The 20326-nt window shown below is 40.9% G+C and overlaps 1 protein-coding gene across 3 annotated transcripts in view; it reads left to right on the top strand.

Annotated features, from left to right (window-relative positions):
* pcnx1 (pecanex 1) overlaps positions 1–16446 on the top strand; it is a 56662-nt gene extending 40216 nt beyond the window's left edge. For all 3 annotated transcript variants that reach the window (XM_036150983.1, XM_036150984.1, XM_036150986.1), the window contains 11 exons: positions 3455–3670; positions 7527–7780; positions 7894–8124; positions 8246–8346; positions 9368–9518; positions 9598–9828; positions 9916–10190; positions 10292–10470; positions 12598–13028; positions 13144–13284; positions 15183–16446. In XM_036150983.1, the coding sequence (XP_036006876.1) occupies positions 3455–3670; positions 7527–7780; positions 7894–8124; positions 8246–8346; positions 9368–9518; positions 9598–9828; positions 9916–10190; positions 10292–10470; positions 12598–13028; positions 13144–13284; positions 15183–15323 (2351 nt within the window). In that variant the 3' untranslated portion in view covers positions 15324–16446. The remainder of the gene's footprint in view (positions 1–3454; positions 3671–7526; positions 7781–7893; positions 8125–8245; positions 8347–9367; positions 9519–9597; positions 9829–9915; positions 10191–10291; positions 10471–12597; positions 13029–13143; positions 13285–15182) is intronic.
* The last annotated feature ends 3880 nt before the right edge of the window (positions 16447–20326 follow it).

The following is a 20326-nucleotide window of genomic DNA, read 5'->3' on the forward strand; positions in this document are numbered from 1 at the left end:
GCAAAATTAATTTACCGTTCATAAACAAAAACAGAGACACAGCATCAAGGTAAGAACTAATCTATCAAATCAATCTATTTATATTGTTGTTTGTACGTAAGACAGTAGAGGCTAAGAATTGCATTGCTATTACTATTATCACAGCATTAATAAGGTTGTTTGCTCACTGCAATCAATTCTGCAGTCACATCCCAGCAGCTTAGTTTCCGCTTCAGTGAACACCGACGTTCATACTGTATTCCCAGCGCTATTACAGTCTTTTCTGTCTTGGAATCATATATTTTCTTGTGTTTTTGTTTTCCTTGGATCTTGGACCATTCTTCATGGTTTCCACACTGAGCTATATTATACACTGGAGTGCTGATTTTGCCGAAAAACTGAAGTCACTGGCCGCCATCTTGCTACTCCCTACTCTCACAGAATCCCATAGGATTTGGTTGCAACAACAAGCAGTTTTCTGGCTGTGTGAAAACGTTTCACTGGTAATTCTACAGTCAGTGGATGTACTAACACTATCAACTACTAGGAAATTAGGTGCTGAAATATTTTACATGTTATTCATATTAAATATATATATATGTGTATATATAAGTATGTGTATATGTATATATGTATATATATATGTATACACATATGTAAATATATGTTTTTGTACATTGCTATTTATATATTTATAAATGTTAAACATATATAAATTTAAATGAATAAAATGCAAAATATTTCAGCACACGACTTTCTCAGTACTTGATATTTTTAGAACATAACATAAAAGTATATGGCATTTGACATTTTAAAAGTCTTAAGCCCCCCCTGAACATGAGAAAATCCTCGTTATTCGATGCTGTAGCGCACATATTCCCTAGTTACTGGGGGGAAATAGGGAGTACCAATATGGCGGCTGGTGGCTTCAAAGCGACTCGTTCTAACAGACGGTGATTAGCACTCCAGTGTATTATATAGCTCAGTGGGTTTCCACAGTTCGCTAGGAGATGCTAATAGCCGTTAGCTGCCTCCTGATTTATGCCCTGCTGCGCACGGGCAGTATCATACTTCCGTTTTTATTATAAATACACACAAAAGGATTTATTTACTAAGAAATTGAGGAAAACAAACCGTGAAACACCAAAATAATAACTAATACACCAGCAGGACATGATAATCTTTCATAAAAACTTTGCATGCAAACAGAGTGAGTTACTGATGTATAAATATAAAAAAAAGAAAAAAAAAAAGGTAGCTATGCACCTTTTAAAGTCTCGTTAGAGTCATAAACTCCATGTTTATGATTGTGACCGTGGAACAGGAAAGATTCTAAATGATGGAAAAAGAGAATCAATTTAGAAATTTTTTGGTATTTAGCATTTTGTTAAATACGGCAATTAAAAAAACAACTTACACCGTTCTGAAAAATCTTAATTGGCATCACAGCAATCAAACCCTCCCTTTTAATAGCTAAACAGTTTTCTGCAAGTTTCCACTGGTATTTTAATAATTTATCTAAGTGATGAGCTCCAAGTCTTTAAGGTTGGAAGGCCCGTTTGCCATCACCCTAATCTTTAGCTACCTCCACTGATTCTCAATCCGATTCAAGTCAGGAATAAGCTAAGTATTTTTTGTGTCATTGTGCTGCTGCAGTAAAAGGTACATTATTCTGAAGGTTTTTTGCACTGCCGTGAAGACATTAAAGCGTGGCTTTCCCCGAACTTCCTTAGTTTAAATGAGAGCAAGACAGAAGTTATGTTGTTTGGACCAAGTTGCTGTCATTTTATCTCAGGGATTGTGTCACCAGTCTGGGGGTAAAGTTTGACTCTGATTTTAAATGTGAGAAACAGATCATTAGTGTTGTTCAGAAACTTTTTTTTATCAAATAGCAAAGGTGAAATCAATCTCAGCAAGACCTGACTTGGAGGAACCAGTCCATGCTTTTATCACAGCTCGTCCTGACTATCGTAATGCACTGTATATAGGCTTTAGCCAGACCTTTCTTGGCTCCCTGTGCGCTACAGAATTAATTTTAAGCTTTTTTTTTTTTTTAAATGTTTGAGCAACTTTGCTCCACCGTATTTATGTGAGCTGATTCAGCCTTACTGCCCACCTTGACCCCTTAGATCAGCTGATCAGCTGCTGCTGACAGTCCCTAAAACTAGGCTGAAGCTCAGAGGTGACGGAGCATTTGCTGTTGCTGCTCTTAAGTTATGGAATAACTTACCATTTAGCATCAGACAGGCCTCCTCTTTTCCTGTTTTTAAATCTCTTTTAAAAACGCACTTTTATTCCCTGGCTTTTAATACACTGTGATCTTGTCGGGTATGCCATTTTTTTTTTTTCAAAGTTTATTTGGTAGGGACAGACACACATCAACATAGACAGACTGAATAAAACAGTAGTCCCATGTTTGCGTCATAGTGCAATAGTAACAGCTAATTCGCTGCACTTGTCCCTAGATGGGCTTTTAAGAAGTACCTCTAAAAATTAAAGTAATTTAAAATAGCGCAACATAATATTGACAACATCTACAAGCAAACAATGAAACATAAAAACATCAAAAATGTGTACAGTTCTGTTTTTGACATAACCAGAGTTCTGTTTGTTTTTTGAACATACTAAAACTGGTGACAGACTTTAAATTAACAGGAAGTGAGTTCCAAGCTGCAGATCCTCTCACAGACAGAGCACTTTGAGCAAAAGTGGTTCTTCGAAAGGGGACCTTACAATTTCCATCGCAAGCCGCTCTAATAGATTTTCTATTGCCCTGCAATCTCTGTATGCAAAAAAATCTATTTTAAAAGATTTTATAAAATTTGGAAAGTCCAAAATGCCAAATTTAGCCAAAATTTGACAGTGGTGGAATCTGACTGGTTTTTGATATAAAACCTTTAAAGCCCGATTATAAAGACTTGCTAATGGTTTGAGTATAGTTTGGCTAGTCTGAGACCAGACAGTAGCTCCATAGGAAAAATGTGAGAGGATCATGGAGTTCAAAAACATCTCAGCACAATGAAGTGTTACACAATTTCTAATGATTTTATAGCAGTTTATATTTGCTCCAACAGTTTTGCTGATTTTATCAACATGGCTCCTAAAATTTAACTGAGCGTCCAGAATTATTCCTGGATATTTTGCTCAATAGGGACCCCACTGATCTGGATATTGAAGGACTGTAATGATGTTTTCTTAATTGAAAAGCAAATACACTTAGACACTACATTTTAAAATACTTGAACCTGGTTTTTAGCTTTTGATGTTGTGGATGTATGTTTTTAACTTGTTTTTCTAACCTTTTCTTGTTTTAATGTACAGCACTTTGGTGACCCATGTGCTTTTTAAAATGTGCTCTAGAAAGAAAGCTGATTTGATTGATTGATTGATTGATCGATCGATCGATCTTTGCAATAAATGTGGATGCCTCTAAAATGCAAGGTTTGAATCTTGACTTTAACTTTCCTTTTCTCAGGCTCTGATGACAACAACTTGAACTCGATCTTCTACGAGCACCTGACCCGCTCCCTGCAGCACAGCCTGTGTGGAGACCTCCTCCTGGGCCGCTGGGGAAACTTCAGCACTGGGGATTGCTTCATTCTAGCATCTGACTACCTGAATGCGCTGGTGCATCTCATTGAGATCGGCAACGGCCTGGTGACCTTTCAGCTCCGAGGGCTCGAGTTCAGAGGTGAGGCTTGTGGCAAGCAGATAAAGATCTGTAGGTAAAATGATTAGGGTCCTTTTCAATGACCTCACGGAGGAATTGGTAGGGTTTTTTTTTACAGTAAAATAGTTACGTTTTTCGGTAGTGTCTTAGGCCTGTTACAGAAAGCGGTTCCAGTGTTTAAATGGGTACACGAGAAGCACAAAAGAAGAGTTTTAAACAGATCTGTGAAAATGCGGGAAATTTAACAATTTAATGTTTACTCCAGTAGTGTCCAAAATGTTGGACCCCAAATTTTAGATAGGATAAAATAAAATTAGAATAAAGTTGAAAGTACTTGTCGGTGTTGAAGTTAGATTAAAAAAAAAAGCTCAATTAATTAATTAATTTACTGGATGCTTGTGGTCCTTACTATGAAATGGCTATGAAAGCAAAACGTGAGGTTAATAAATCACAAGTGCTTTGTGCTAGATTTTTCATTCTTGTAAGACTTTAATTGCCCTCTGGCCAGTAGCGGCTCTTTTACTTTTTTCAAATTCTCTGCAACACAAAGCGGCAAAAAATAAAAAAAAGCTCAATTAAGGGTTTTCAACTCCAGTCCTGGAGGTCCAGTGTTCTGCATCTTGCCTGAGTCAACTAATCAGGCCATCAGCAAGACTCTGGAGAACTTGACTGTAAACTGAGGGGGTAATTCAGCCGTTTTATTCAGGTCTGTTGGAGCAAAGACGCATCTAAACTCAAAGACTCTGGACCTTAGGGACTGAAATTGAAGACTACTGCTCTAATGGGTCGTATGGAGAGCTATTGTCTTCAAAAATACTAAATAATTAAATCCCCACATCATGTCAGGGCTGTGGTTCCTAAGAAAAGCTCGTTTACTGAATAAAACGGCTTCTAGTATAAAAACCTTCCATCTCAGATGAGCAAATGCAAATGGGTAAAGTAGTCACAGTCAGCCAACATTTCCTTTAAGTTGGTTGATGTCAATTTTTAACTGCAGGGAAAACTAACAGAACAATAGGTTGTGAATAAGAGCAAAGCCGATGCTGCTTTAATTTAAGGATTTTATGTATCCAGAAGCAATAAAAAAATTTATCCAGTCTTTACTTGTTCCTGAAGTTATTTAGGTCTAACCTGAAGTATGTTTCCACATCACAGATTTCCCCTTCCATTAGCTCCTAAACAAAGATAAAGTCGTAGCAGAAAGGGTGTGTTGGGAAAAACCAAGTGCACTCCGTGATTCAGTGGGTTGCAGAACCACCTTTAGCAGAGCTAATTTATTAATTTATTTAATTTATTTATTTATTTTTTAATTTATTAATTTAATTTAATTTATAGAGCTAATTTATAATTTAGCTAATTTAACGGAGCCGTTTGTGTCTGGGCCATCGCAGCACCTTCAGATTCTGTTATTTTTCAGCTATTTTGTGCTAGATTTTCTGTCACGTTTGAAATCAGTGTCCTGTTGTGTGACCCAATTTGAGCTTTAAGTATGCTGGCATCTAGAATGGTTTGTTGTGGACACCTTGGCTGCGAGGTGGCCGTGTCTTTTTGCTGCAAAGCAAGCCTAGATCATCACACCTCCTTTACCTTGCTTGACAATTGGTGTGTTGTTTGTGCTGACATGCTGTGCCTAGTTTTCCACACACGCTTTTCATTACGACCACAGGACATTGTTGCAGACGTATTTTTAGTTCATTCAGGAATAACTTTGCAAGGTTAGGTTGTGCAATCGTAAAACTTAGATCAAAGAGGCTGTTTCCTGGCAACCTTTTTCTAATTTTCTGTCATGAATTTGAACATTAACATGCTAATCGAGGCCTTTCACTGAGGATTGCATAATTCTGGCCTTGTTTTTTATTTAGTTTTTTTTTTGTTGCTGTTGTGTTCTCCACATTTCCAGGTTTTGAAGCATAAAGTACAAGTAAACAATTCCCCTGCATTTCTAGGTCAAAATAAGACGAAATTGATTTTACTACCTCGGCTTACGGCTTCGTCTCAGTGGGAAAGGACACCTGGCTGCAGTTTACCAGCGTGACTCTGAGTCATGTAGCCCGAGGGTTTGTGCTACATGATAAACCTGCTGAAGCAGGAGCAGTGCTGGCAGCACATCATGTGACGCTGTAAACCTTCCTCAGAATTCCCAACTCTTTTGTGAGCCGTCACCAGCTTGTCTTCATCTGGAAATCTGACAGTTTTTTTTTGTTTTTCAAAGAATGACATATTGATAGATCTTCTGTTTATGGACCATGTTCAGTGGCAAAATGTTCAGTTGGTGGTTTTAGAGAAGTATTGGGCAAAAATGTCAGGTCACCTCAGTCTTTTGGTTTGTTTTTTAAACCTAGGGTTTGTAACGGGCACTTAAAACCCTTTCACTGGGAAACACCTTCCTATATTTATGCACCTTCTAAGATAAGATTCTCGTTCTGACAGTTTTTGATTAGGCTGGGCAGGTTTATTTGTAAAGCACATTTCAGTAACAAGACCATTCAAAGTGCTGTGCATGCAACACAACATAAAAAAAGAAAACACACAGAGGACAGCACACTGTAGTGGAATTATAGCGACAGGTCAAGATAGGTTGGACTACGAACTTTGTCAAGTGAAGTTTCAGTTCACTGCAACAGTTTAAATTGAGCATTAGCATTTAACGGCAACTCTGAACAAACAGGTTTCTAACCTTGATTTAAAGGAACTCAGGCTTTCAGCACTTTTACAGTCTTCTGGAAGTTTGTTCCAGATAAGTGGAGCATAGGAACTAAATGCTGCTTCTCCATGTTTGTTTCTGGTTCTAGGTTTTCAGAGTAGGCTGGAGCCAGAAGACCTGAGTGGTCTGGAATGGTTGATACATTTGATAACAAGTCTGTGATGTATTTAGGTGCTAAGCCATTTAGGGATTTATAAACTAACAGAAGTATTTTAAAGTCTATTCTCTGAGATACAGGGAGCCAGTGTAAGGACTTTAGAACTGGTGTGATGTGCTCTACTTTCTTAGTCTTGGTGAGGACGCGGGCAGCAGCGTTCTGGATCAGCTGCAGCTGTCTGATCCACTTTTTTGGAAGTCCTGTGAAAACACTGTTGCACTAATTGATTCTATTAAATATAAACGCTTGGATTAATTTTTCCAGATCCTGCTGAGACATCAGTCCTTTAATCCTAGAAATGTTCTTCAGGTGATAGAAATTCAACCTTGCCTTTAGATGCTTTTGGAGGTTCAGGTCTGAGTCCATCACTACTCCCAGGTTTCGGGCCTGATCAGTGGTTCCTAGCTGAAGCAGCTGAAGCTGTGTGCGAACTTTTGATCGCTCCTCTAAAGACAAAACTGAAGTAATAATTTTTGGATCAATATTTAATTGAAGAACATTTTGACACATCCATGCAATGATTTCTTCTAAGCATTTTCTCAGTGCTTGAACTGGTTCATAGTCACCTGGTGACATGGTGATGTAGAGCTGTGTGTCGTCTGCATAATTATGGTAGCTGATGATGTTTTGATGATCTAAGCTAGAGGGAGCATGTAGATATTGAATAGGAGGGGACCCAGGATGGACCCTTGGGGAACCCCACATGTGATTTTTGTCGTCTCTGATGTAAAGTTACCTACTGATACAAAAAAGTCCCTGTCCTTTAAATAGGATTTACACCAACTGCCTGCTGTTTTAGAAAGGCAGACCCAGGTTTCCAGGCCCAGAATGGAGCGATGGACAGTATCCAATGCTGCACTGAGGTCCAGTAGCACCAGCACTGTGGTTCTTCGTCCGCCTGCGTTTATATGGATGTCATTGAACACCTTGACAAGGGCGCTCTCTGTACTGTGGTGAGCACAGGAATGAGTGAAATATCTGATGCAGTATTATTGATTGAATTTGTATCCCCACAGGAACGTACTGCCAGCAGAGGGAAGTGGAAGCCATCACTGAGGGAGTGGAGGAAGACGACGGCTGCTGCTGCTGCGAGCCAGGCCATCTCCCTCACATCCTGTCCTTTAACGCGGCCTTCGGTCAGCGCTGGCTGGCCTGGGAGGTGCTGGTCACCAAATACGTTCTGGAGGGCTACAGTATCACCGACAACAGCGCCGCCTCTATGCTGCAGGTGTTTGACCTGAGGCGCATCCTCACCACTTACTATGTCAAGGTTTGTTTCCTCCTCTCCCAATGCCGAGAAACGTCTCTTAAGAGCTTGGAGACATTTAGAGAGGCTTTGAACTTCGTCGTCTCTCTCTCTCTCTCTCTCTCTCTGGGCTTCAGGGTATCATCTACTACGTGATCGCGTCACCCAAGCTTGAAGAGTGGCTGGCTAACGAGACCATGAAAGAGGGCCTGCGAGGATGTGGAGAGAGGAACTACGTGGACCTGGACCCCACCTTCAATCCAAACATCGACGAGGATTATGACCATCGGCTTGCAGGCATCTCCAGAGACAGTTTTTGTGGCGTCTACCTGGGTTGGATCCAGTATTGTAACTCTCAAAGGGCTAAGGTATACCCTAAAAATTTTAGTTTTTTTTAAAAAGTCAGATGGAAATCTTTCCCATATGGTGTCGCATGTGATTTTTACAACTAGTGTGGTGATTATTCCCTTGTCTGTTTTTGTCTTGCAGCCACTCAGCAGCGATAAAGACTCGCCTCTCGTGCTGCTCTGCTTCGGCCTGTGCGTGCTGGGAAGGAGAGCCCTGGGAACCGCGGCTCATCACATGTCCAGGTTATCTAGTAATCTTCGTGATGCCAAGTGAATGATTTGCAACGCCTGCGCATGTTGGGTTATATAAGCTAAACAGCAGTGGGAGGCGGTGGATTTCTTCCATGTTGACTTTATTACGTTTTTGTCTCAAAATTGAACGTATTTTATTGGATTTTGATGGGACGGAAACACAACACAACGCCGCATATAACATAACTATAAGGAAAAATTATACGAACACAGATATAAATCTGAAAATGTGGCTTTTATTTGGATCCAGCCCCATTTACTCTGATGGGCCTTAATTAATAATTGCCTTGTTAATTAGGAGTATGCATTTAAATCCAGCTGTCCTGTGAAGGCCTAAGAGGTGTGTCGGAGAGCATTGGACCGCAAACAGCATCACAAAGACAAAGGAAAACAGCAGACAGAACGTGGATAGGGTCGTCTAATCAATTCATTACTATTGAAACTGGTCAGAGTTTATTGGTGGATGGATGGAGGTAAATACGAGACAACCGATCAGAGGAGCAGAGAATTTCGTAAAAAGAACAACCCTAAGCATACAGCCAGAGCTACAACTGGGTGGTTTAGATCAAAATGTAATCAAAGCCCCGACCCAATGGAAAAACCTATTGGAGGTTTATAGATGTTCTCCATCCAATTTTCAGAGCTTGAGATCTTTCTTCCCCCAAGATGAAGGGGGGTAAAATAAATTCCTGCATCCTAGATGTGCAAACCTGATTCTCTGAATCCTCGGACACAAACATGTTTCTACAAGTTATTGGACAAAAATTCACACTAAATGTATCAGATTATTTATAAACAGCATTTTGTGCAATTTTGTGTTGGTCTGCGACATGAAATCCCAATACAATACACTACAGATTGTGGTGTGAATGTGGCAAAATGTAAAAAGGTTTGATGGGTGCGGATACTTTTGAAAGACACTGCGCATGCCTCCGTTTTATTTTTTTTTTCCCGTCTAGGTGTGGAGCGGCGTTCAAAGCTTAACATCTCTTGTTTCTGATCTCCCTCCCAGCAATCTGGAGTCTTTCCTTTACGGACTGCACGCGTTATTTAAAGGGGACTTCCGCATCTCGTCGGTGCGAGACGAGTGGATCTTCGCCGACATGGAGCTGCTCAGGAAGGTGGTGGTGCCTGGAATCCGAATGTCTCTCAAACTACACCAGGTGAGGGGCCGTCTGCGTAGCGCCGTCTCATTAAGGCTCGCGCTCAGACTCGTCATCCGCTGCCGCTGTCCTCCCTCAGGACCACTTCACGTCCCCCGACGAGTACGACGAGCCCGCCATTCTCTACGAGGCCATCTCCTCGCACCAGCAGAACCTGGTCATCGCCCACGAGGGCGACCCGGCCTGGAGGAGCGCCGTGCTGTCCAACGCCCCGTCGCTGCTCGCCCTGCGCCACGTGCTGGACGAAGGCACCAACGAGTACAAGATCATCATGCTCAATCGCCGGTACCTCAGCTTCCGCGTCATCAAGGTAGGACCGGTCTCGCCCCCGTCCGGTGGGCTCCACCTGCCCCGCGACGCGGCGGTTAAGGAGAATGCCGCTCTGCTTGTGCCGCAGGTGAACAAAGAATGCGTCCGGGGCCTCTGGGCCGGGCAGCAACAGGAGCTGGTGTTCCTGAGAAACCGGAACCCGGAGCGCGGGAGCATCCAGAACGCCAAGCAGGCCCTGCGTAACATGATCAACTCGTCCTGCGACCAGCCCATCGGGTACCCCATCTACGTGTCTCCGCTGACCACCTCCTATTGCAACACGCACCACCAGCTCGGACACATCCTGGGGGGTCCCATCAGCGTCGCCAACATCCGCAACTTCGTCGTCAGCACCTGGCACAGGTGTGGAGCACGCTTATGGGGACAAATGAGGTTCTGCTCAGATAATTGTGTGTCCGGTACCGTTGGCAAAAACAAAAACAGACGGGCTTTCTTTGTTGCAGGTTGAGGAAAGGCTGCGGCGCAGGCTGCAACAGCGGAGGGAATATCGAGGATTCGGATGCGGGGGGGTTGTCGTGCGGCAGTGGGAACGGGACCGGCGGGGATTCTCACCAGAGCTCGGTGTCACACGGTGGAACCACTGGACCTGCTCCCCCTCACTCGTACCAGCCCCATTCTTTAGGTGAGAACTGCTCAGTCTCACAGCACGTTACACTGCAAAAAGGGAACTAAAAGTAAGTCATATTTTCTTGAAATTATTATGTATTTTTCCTTGATTTAAGCAGGTAAATAAGACTTATTTGCCAATGGAATAAGATTTCTGCACTTAAAATAGGAACATTTCATCTCTATCATCTAATTGTCTTATTTTAGGGGTAAAAATACTCACTCCATTAGCAAATAGTCTTATTTACCTGCTTAAATCAAGGAAAAATACATTAATTTCAAGAAAATTTGACTTACTTTTAGTTCCCTTTTTGCAGGTTGTACGCAACGAAATTGTGTTTTGTATGCATTCTGTACATACAAAATGACAATAAAGTTTGCCTAAGTCTAATGTATAGTGCCCCCCAGAAGTATTCATACCACTTCATTTTTCAGATTTTTGTTATGTTACAACCACAGTCTTGTGGATCTTAGTGGGATTTGCTGTGATAGCCCACCATAACCCAGAGCATATGAACAGTGTGGCGTGCGTAAGCATTTAGGGCTCATTTTGGATATGATCCAGTTATACACATCTACAGAGGGGAAAGTTTCCCCGTTTTTCTATGCAAAATAGTTGAAGCTAGGGCTGGACGATAGAGGGGGAAAAAAAAAAGCATATCGATAAAATAGAAATCATATTGATCGATATCGATAATTATCAACAAATTCAAAATGTATATCTTAAGCGCAGCTCTGGCCATTTTATGCTGCTGCTTAGCGACCTATGTTTAGATACAGAACACATAAACACTGAATTCAAACTCAACCCTTTATTCAATCAACTTTTTACCAAAACTGCAAGTTTTTAAAAAAGAAAAAAGACCATGTGCTCTCTGAACTCTTTGAAGGGGGCGGAGCTTGGTTCCTTGGGTCTGCGTTGTGATTGGTTGGGAGGATGTAATGATGTAATATTAACATAGATATTTAGAATGCAAAAGGAGTAAAACTGTTATTCTATTGACCCTTTTTTTCTATTATCGATAAACGTCTATCGATCGATACATATTGTTATTGAATTATCGTCCAGCCCTAGTTGAAGCTCAGACAGATTTCACAGCTTTAATCTAAACGTTTCCATTGTAGATCCAGCTATAGGGTCCTCCTGCTGCCTCCCTCTCTTCAGCCTTTAGCGGGTTTTTCCTCCAGCAATTCCTTGTATTTTTGCCTCCAACCATCTTGCATCAACTCTGAGCAGCTTCTTTGTCCCTCCTGAAGGAAAGCGTTTCCACGACACGAGCTTTCCACCACCATTGATTAACTGATCTCTGTGATGGGGCGGTGTTGGTTTACAGCTTGGAATAAGCAGGGCACCCCTATTCCACATGTTAAGTCTGCCCCCGAAATGGCCTGTAGAAAAATGCGCTTCAGCTTTCTTATGGCTTCCCTCTCGCCCCTCTTTCACAACGCTCAGATTTATTGAGAGCACGTCTAATAGTTTCCTCCCATCTGACGTGTGCTTCTCTGCAGCTCCTTCCCTGATCAATGGGCCAGCCACGGTTTTACGTTAAAGGCCGTGTACTGGTGGGCTTGCTCTATTTTCTTTTTTTTTTTTGTAATTTTTTTTTTTAGACTCTATTTAGCAACTGGACGACTTCTGAAGGCATTTGGTTCCAGTGAATTTTATCTAGGCGTCTCAGATCGATGTATGTTGTGGGCTGTATACAAATGTCCACCAATTTTTATGTTTTTTTTTTTTTTTATATTTTTTCCCAAAAAAATGTTTCCGTTGTTCTGAAAATTATTTTACATAATTATGTATTTTTGTCCATAATTTTCCTATTAGATTTTATTGTTTATGGTAAATGTCTTGTACTTATATAGCGCTTTTTAACTAGTGTTGACGACCTCCTAAGCGCTTTATACTACAGTCATTCCCACACACATTCACACCCTGACGGTGGTGAGCTATGTTAGTAGCTACAGCTGCCCTGGGGCAGACTGACAGAGGCGGTTTATGTCTAAGGTTGTCTAATATATTGGTCTACTTAATGAAATATGAGTTAAATACACCATTTTTGTGGGCTTAACATGACAAATTGTAAACTTCTGACCCCTGTAACCTTATTGGGTCGGTTGTGAACCTTTTCTCTGCTGTGTCCAGGCACCAGCCAGAGCTCCCAGTCCGTTCAGTCCGGCTTAGTCCGTCAGTCGCCCGCCCGTGCCTCTATGGCCAGCCAGTCTTCGTCCTACCGCTACAGCAGCAGCCGCCACTCTTCCCTGCGCACCTCCACCACGGGCCTGGAGCCCTGCCGCCGCTCCTCCACCAGCCAGCTGTCCCTGCGCACGCTCCCCACGTCCCTGCAGCTGCGGCTGGGCTCCACGTCCGACCCCGCCGGCCCCTCGTCCTCCCTCTCCAGCCACAGCATCCCGCCCTGCAAGCGTCACACCCTGGTGGGCCTCCTGGGAAACGACGGCGTGTGCAGCGCCGTGACGGATCCCCTTAGCCAGCTTCATAGCCACCATCACCATCCGCAGCAGCACCACCCCGCCGTCTCCACAGTGCGGAGAGATGACATCTCGTACCGGGTGCAGGTCTGCGTCTAATTTTGTCGGCCGTTCCTGCCCCTGTCAGATTTGAGCGTGTGTGTTTGTGAACCTATCAGCGCCCTTTAAGTCATGCCTGCTGCTGGCTGTTGATGTTTCGCAGATAGTGGACGTGACTCAGGTGCTCGAGAACATCAACCTACCGAAGAGGAAGGAGCTGCTGTGGCCTGACGACACCATGAGGCTGAGGGCAGGACGGACCTGCTGGAGGGACTGGAGCCCTGTCGAGGGCATGGAAGGTCATGTAAGTCTTCTGTCACCCAAAGGTTCTGTAAAAGTCAACCAAAAAGTATTTCTGGATCTATTTTGAATACATAATAGCTCTTTTTCACAGGTTATATCCTGAGTTCCTATTATCAAAACTAGTGTTGCACCGATACCGATACCAGTATGGGACGGGGCCCCGATCCAGCACTAAAATGGTGGTATCGGTATCGACGAGTACCAACAAATAGGGCACCGATACCATTTTGATGTTTGTATGTCACTTGAACGCAGCCTTCTCTTTCCCGACTAGTATTATACATGTTATATAAGTTCATGAAAGTTGCACTATTTTGGCATTTGAGAGCCAAAATTCAGGGTTTACAAGAGATTATTCAATTATTAAGGTAATTTTACTGTCTTACTGTTGCACTACTATTAAGCATGTTATATTTTCACGAATGTTGCACTATTTTGGCATTTGAGAGCCAAAAGTTTATTCAGCTATTGTCACCGATTCCAGGTAGGCAATAAAAAGTTCTACTACCCTAAGTAGTATGCAGTTCTTCATATATTACACACACATCAATTTCAAACAGATGGTATCGGTATCGGCCAATACTGCACAGCCAGGTATCGGGTATCGGTATCGGGGCCACACTAATCAAAATACAACAGGGTGTTTTATCCTGGCAGCACTAGAAGTCTTGACTTTGCAGCCTGTTGTTGGCGCAGTAATGAAAAACTCAGCTCTACCCCTGGGATCTCCTCCACTTCCACATTGCTCTTTAAAGTGTAACTCACACCGTGCCAGAGCCTTCAACGAAATGCTAAGCTAATAAAATTGCTAACCTGCAAATTGATAGGACCACAAAGCTCACTATTCAAACTCCAACTCGCTACAGGCGTACGAGACAGAGCTGCTTTGGTACCTCATGGCGGTTTGTGTGACGTCACAAAAACCTCTGAACCAATAGCAACGATGATTCAAAGTTCAGTGCAGGACACCCGTTGGACCTTAGGAGGGCGCCACACAGTTTAGACACAGAAGCAGGATCTCTACAAATATGCACTAATTTGTCAAAGTAATGACCAGGATATGTGAAAAGTACTATAAGGCAATCATGTTAATAGTTTATTGGCAAAAAATTGTTGATTTGTGGGGTGAGTTGCCCTTTAAAAATAATTTATAGCCACATGTTACACTCAGTTTTCTTTCAAATTAGCCGTGCAATTTTCACAAGTATCCAACTTTGGCTGGCGTGTAGTTATTGCGTTTTTGACATTTAATTACTAATTACTAATGTGAATATCACCCAACCTTTATCCACTGCATGTCAATACAACATACAACTGAAAGAATATATTATTTGATGAAATTGTGCCTATATTGACCCTGAATTTATATGTTCTTCCCTTTTTAAGGATGTTTTCTTGTGCGTAACAGGCAAAACTGTATCGTTGGCCATCAACATTCATTTGTTGATCTGTCATATCACAGATTTGACAGATCAACCTTTACAACCTTGATGTCTTTCACTCCTCACGATAACATTCTGACTTTTTGTGATGGCTTGATCTGTATGTTTTTTAATTGAAAGGTCCTGAATTAGACACTATTAGATGTGCTTAATGGAATGGAGGGGTTGAAATCCTAATTCTTTACTGGTACAACACTGCGATATCTTATGAGCAAAAGTTTTGGCCTGTCTTTTAAATAAAAGCCTAAACCTGCTAGCATTACCCTGATGCCCATCAGTTGATGGCCCAAAGGAAAAGGCATTGGTTCTCTATGTTTTGACATAGTTGTGTGTGTGGTTATTTAAACTTTTAGCTGTATAAAATGTACAAGTGACAGGAAGGACTAATTTTCTGTTTGGTTTTTCATTGCTTTTAAGTTAAATCTCCCTAACTCGCCTCCTGTGTTTTCCCCTGCAGGTGATTCACCGGTGGGTGCCTTGTAGCCGAGACCCAGCCAGTCGCTCCCATATCAACAAGACCATCCTGCTGGTACAGGTGGAAGATAAGCTAGTGCCCATTATTGATACTGGGGTCATTGAGTTGGGTGCTGAGGTGTGAGACTGTAAGCGCACACGCGACCACGGGCTCGCGTGGAGCGAGCCACACCCGCCCCCTGGCTTTCAGCAGGCTGCTAGGTCCTCCAGACAACGGGAAATGGGAGCTTCCCCCTCGCTCCCATTCCTTAGCGCTGAGGGGGGGGAAAGGAAGCCAGGGAAAAGTGCAAACATGGGCAGAGTCTACATTTATCCAACATGCTTTACTGCATCAACATGCATCTACAGTATCTGCCTTGCGTTGCATCTCAGAAGTGCTGCATGACAGTAAACAGCCCTCGCGTTAAGTTATTCTTTGCTACAGGTAATTGATTTCTATGCATCGCATCCAGATTTCTTAGATTTCCGACAGAGTGTAAGAAGTGTGAGGTGATGTTATTTTTTTTTTTTTTTTTTTCGTCTGTTTTGTAAATCCTTTAACATTTTTGCCAAATAAATCTGTTCATTATTTGCCATTTTTTTTATACAATTGAAAGATTTTTTTTTGGCTGCCAAGACTGAAGAGAGAGTCGTCGTGCAGGACGGAGACCGGCCTGTGACTCGAAAGCGCTGTTCCCAACCGACTCCGTTTGATTGTTGCCATTCCTTTTTGTGGATTAGTTTGAATTTTGCAAGATTAAGTTGCGCAAAGAAATAAAATAAAAACTTGCACTATATTTTTTTTTTTTTTTTTTTTTTTTTTTTTTTTTTTACAGTGATGCACTACAATCTTTAGATCATTTTTTTATTTATTACAGACTCTGAATGACCATGGTTACCGATGCCTTGGGGAATGACAAAATGCAATCATTATTCTGTTTTCAGACATTTTTATTTCAATTTTTTTCTGTTTGATAAACTTGAAAATGACTTTTTACTGTATATGAATTTATCTATACATATATATATTTACACAAATATATATAATGTCTATAAATGAAAGATTTTGTTTTCAATATTTATTACTGTGAACATAGTATTTACACTTTGTTGGATCTTTTTTTTTTTTTTCCTTTTTGGGACAAAGCTTAATGTATTAAGGACCATCGGTTGCAAACAAGATGCCACTTTTTTGATGGACTGTTTCACTATTTAACTGAATTCTTTTCTATATGGAGGAATAAAATGTTTGATTTATTGTTCTCTTTTCTGTGCCTCATTTTTTATTTTTTTTGTGGTGTGTCGTATTGTTTCAGGAGCTGTTATTGTCTTTAGAAACGATTTACAGTAACTTTCAGATATATTCTTACCCCTTAACTTTTTCACTTCTTTTTTCACATTAGAACTTCAAACTTTGTTGCTATTTAGTTGGATTTTTCTGATTCATCAACACAAACAGGGGATCATATTGAACTGCAATGGGGGGAAAAAAGCAAAGTTTTCAAAATGTTTACAAATACAAATCTTTTTTACCCTCCTTTATTTTCATACCCTAAATAAAATCCACTGCGACTAGTAAAACGAAACAGTTTCCAATCCATAGGCCAAAAATGTGAGAGTATGTTTCATCCATCTTAACGAACATGCCAGGCAAGAAGAGCATTAATCGAAGAAGTAGCCAAAAGGCTCATGGTAACTCCGGAGGAGCAGCAGAAAGCTAAAGCTCAGGTGGGAGACTCTATTATTGATGCACTTCAGAAGTCTTGCTTATATGAAAGAAGAAGCCATTGTTAAAGGTCGTCCACATATGAGACAAAGCGAACATGTAGGAGAAGGTGCTCTGGTCACATGACACCGAAATAAATCCTAGAAATTTCTAGATGTGGCAGAACATTAAAACCACATCAACCTGAACACACCTTCATTAGTGAAACATGGTTGCATCATGCTGTGGGACACTTTCTTCTGTAGGGACAGGGAAGCTGGTCCGAGCTGATTGAAGATTTCAGCTAAATCCTGGAAGGAAATGTTGAACTGCAAAACCTTCGAGAAGGACAACAACACAGCCAGCGCTACAATGGAATGGAAACAACGTTAATTAAGAATTGCTCTCAGTTGAAATAGATCTCCAATCAATCCAAGTGAGCGGAGGGTTTAAGCAAAGAGCCAAACATTTTCAGTTGTAAAAGAACAAGATTAGTAGATAGAAACTCAAAAGGACAACTTTGATTGCAGTAAAAGGTGCTCCTACAATGTAATGACCCAGAGATGAGCACATCTGAACATCATACTTTAGATGTTTATTTGTAAACATTTTGAAAAATTAAAACGTGTGCCTTCCATTTAAAAAGTGTATTACTTTGTGTTGGTCTACCAAATAAAAATCCAATAAAAATACATTAAGGTCTATTGTTCTAAGGTGGCCAACTGCAGCAGTGTTGAACTGTCATGAATATGTTTGCAAGGCGCTATATATCTGCTAATCTCTGCTAATAAAAAATTGGGTAGATCTTCAAAGCAATACAAGTACTTTGTCTTTGCTATCCTGTAAGGATTAAATAAAAAAAAAAACGCTGAAACTCTGTAGTTTTAGGTATACAGAATGTAAACTCATGTTAGACATGATAGTTGTACAGATAGGGTGAGGCTTTTGTACGCCACCAGATTTATGCATTTGAGTTATTTCTTTCTCCACTTGTTCTCAAACACATTTTAATAAAAAACTATTAGGATCGACCATGCAAGCAATATATTTCCTTAGATTTCCCCTCTATTGCATATGTACATGTGCATAGTTATCTGCTGAGAGCACAGCCCAGCTGACCATATCAGGGTGCAAGGAATGCATTGTGCTTGCAGGCAGAGGCTGGGCATCTGCGTTGTAAGCGGAGCACATTTCAGCTGATCTGCATCAAACTCCTTCAATGCTTGTTCCTGTTAACATTGCTCCTTCGGATAATGGGATGGATTACTTTTATCTTGATTGAAGAGTGAACTACCACCCCAGCACCTCTAAAAGGTTTAGATAGAGGGATTGCCCTCTACCTATCCATCTTCCCATGAACCCTGAGTAGCCTCCCTGTCCCTGTTGAGGAAAACGATCCCCACAACGTGATGCTTCCACCGCCACATATCCCCATGGAAACGGTTTCCTCTGGGTGGTGTGCACTCTTTATTACGTATAGCATTTTGTAAATTTAATTTTTGTGCCATCTGACCTGCATGGGCCCTTTCTTCCACATATTAGCTGTCTCCTACATGCAAGCAGCACTTGTTCTGGGTTTCTTCCAACTATGCAGTTCCTCTAAAACGCCAAAGAATGTGAACTCATTTGTAGGCAAATGAAGACAAGCTGTAGTTATACCTGATTATATTAAAAAGCTTTTTTTTTCTTTGTTGTTGTTTTTTTTAGCAGCACAACTTGAAACTGTGTGTCAACAATTGTGAGCTTCCATGGATCTGCAGTGCTTTGTTGCAAGCAAAGCATTAATTGAATTAAAAATAATTCTGCATGTAAGCATATGACCTTTAGTTCTGTAATCTATAAAAGTCTTACTGCTGATAAGAAAACATGGTCAATAGACAAAATCCCTCCCATTGAACTCGTCAATTTACTCCTACTTGTCGATAGCATTCATTCACTCTCCGTGTCCATATGTTGTGTTTTTTATCTGCCGAAAGTGTGCATTTGAACATTGTGTCTTCTTCTGGGGGAACTATTATCAGAAGAACATTTGATCCATCCTTCAGAGAAGCATTGATGTGTGAAACATGTCATTTTATAAATCAAAATGTCATCTTTGTATTTCTAAAGGTTGGTTTGTAGTTTAAAACCAAATGCTTGAGAGCCTACATAGATGGAAAAAGGTCCAAAAGCAATCCAAACAGATCTCCAAGTTACAAATGAGATGCCAAGATATTAAACAGTATATTAAAGATGGAAACTAGTATTAGAACTGACCGGAATGACCACATGAAAAAAAATGTAATACCCACAACAAATTTCCTGGTATTGTTTTCAACCCAAATGGTGGCTCCATTGCTGGTTTAGACAAAAAAGAAGAAAAAAGTCTAATAAATTGTAAAGCTGTACAACATATTCATGTAAACATCAGTGGATTGTATTGATTAATTCAGAGTAGAGCCATGGATGTGAAAATGCTGCACAAACAGCCTACCAGCGGTATTGTCTTTGGTGGTATTCAGAAGCAACTTCTGTGGTGAATCATTTACCTCTCAAAGTATATGTTGGGTCTGGAAAGACACCAAAAACAAATTAACAATGGACATCAGGGCCTATTTTTCTCACTCTACTGAGTTCTACTGTTCTCCAGTTTTGCATTGCATTACATTGAAATGACTGTTGTCATTTCAGCTTTTAACTTTTTGCTCTATCTCTTTTTTATTCATAGTAGGTACACTTGGTCTGACGTTCTGTTAGCTGTGACATAATTCAGGGAAGACAGATCACCCGCTATTACCATCTAATGTACAACAGATTACTGGATTAATGTGTGCTTCTGTGCTTTTTTGTCTCTCTTGTTGTGTCTCTGCTCTGTCTTCTGTAACACCAGTCGGTCGAGGCAGATGACCGTTCATACTGAGCCTGGTTCTGCTGGAGGTTTTCCTTCCCGCTAATGGGGAGTTTTTCTTTCCACTGTCACTTTATGCTTGCTCAGTATGAGGGATTGCTGCAAAGCCATGGACAATGCAGACGACTCTCCCTGTGGCTCTATGCTTCCCCAGGAGTGAATGCTGCTTGTCGGGACTTTGATGCAATCAACTGGTTTCCTTAGATAGGAAATTTTTGACCAATCGGTATATTATGACTGAATTTGACTTTGTAAAGTGCCTCGAGATGACATGTTTCATGAATTGGCACTATATAAATAAAATTGAATTTAATTAAATTGAATTGAATTGAATTGAATTGTTTGAAACACCACCGGATTTGTAAATTGGATTTGCAAATGGTTGTGCTTACTGCTCAGGCTAATTATAGCTAGTAAAACAAGCTAATGACGATGCATTTCAATCCGCTTTATACTTTCAAACATCTGTATCAATATTTTTACCAATGAAGGCTGTATTGTACTGTTTGTGTAAAATAATGTATGATATATATACAGTATATATATATATATATAT

Source organism: Fundulus heteroclitus, chromosome 19 (assembly GCF_011125445.2).
Source record: "Fundulus heteroclitus isolate FHET01 chromosome 19, MU-UCD_Fhet_4.1, whole genome shotgun sequence".
Taxonomy (NCBI): domain Eukaryota; kingdom Metazoa; phylum Chordata; class Actinopteri; order Cyprinodontiformes; family Fundulidae; genus Fundulus; species Fundulus heteroclitus.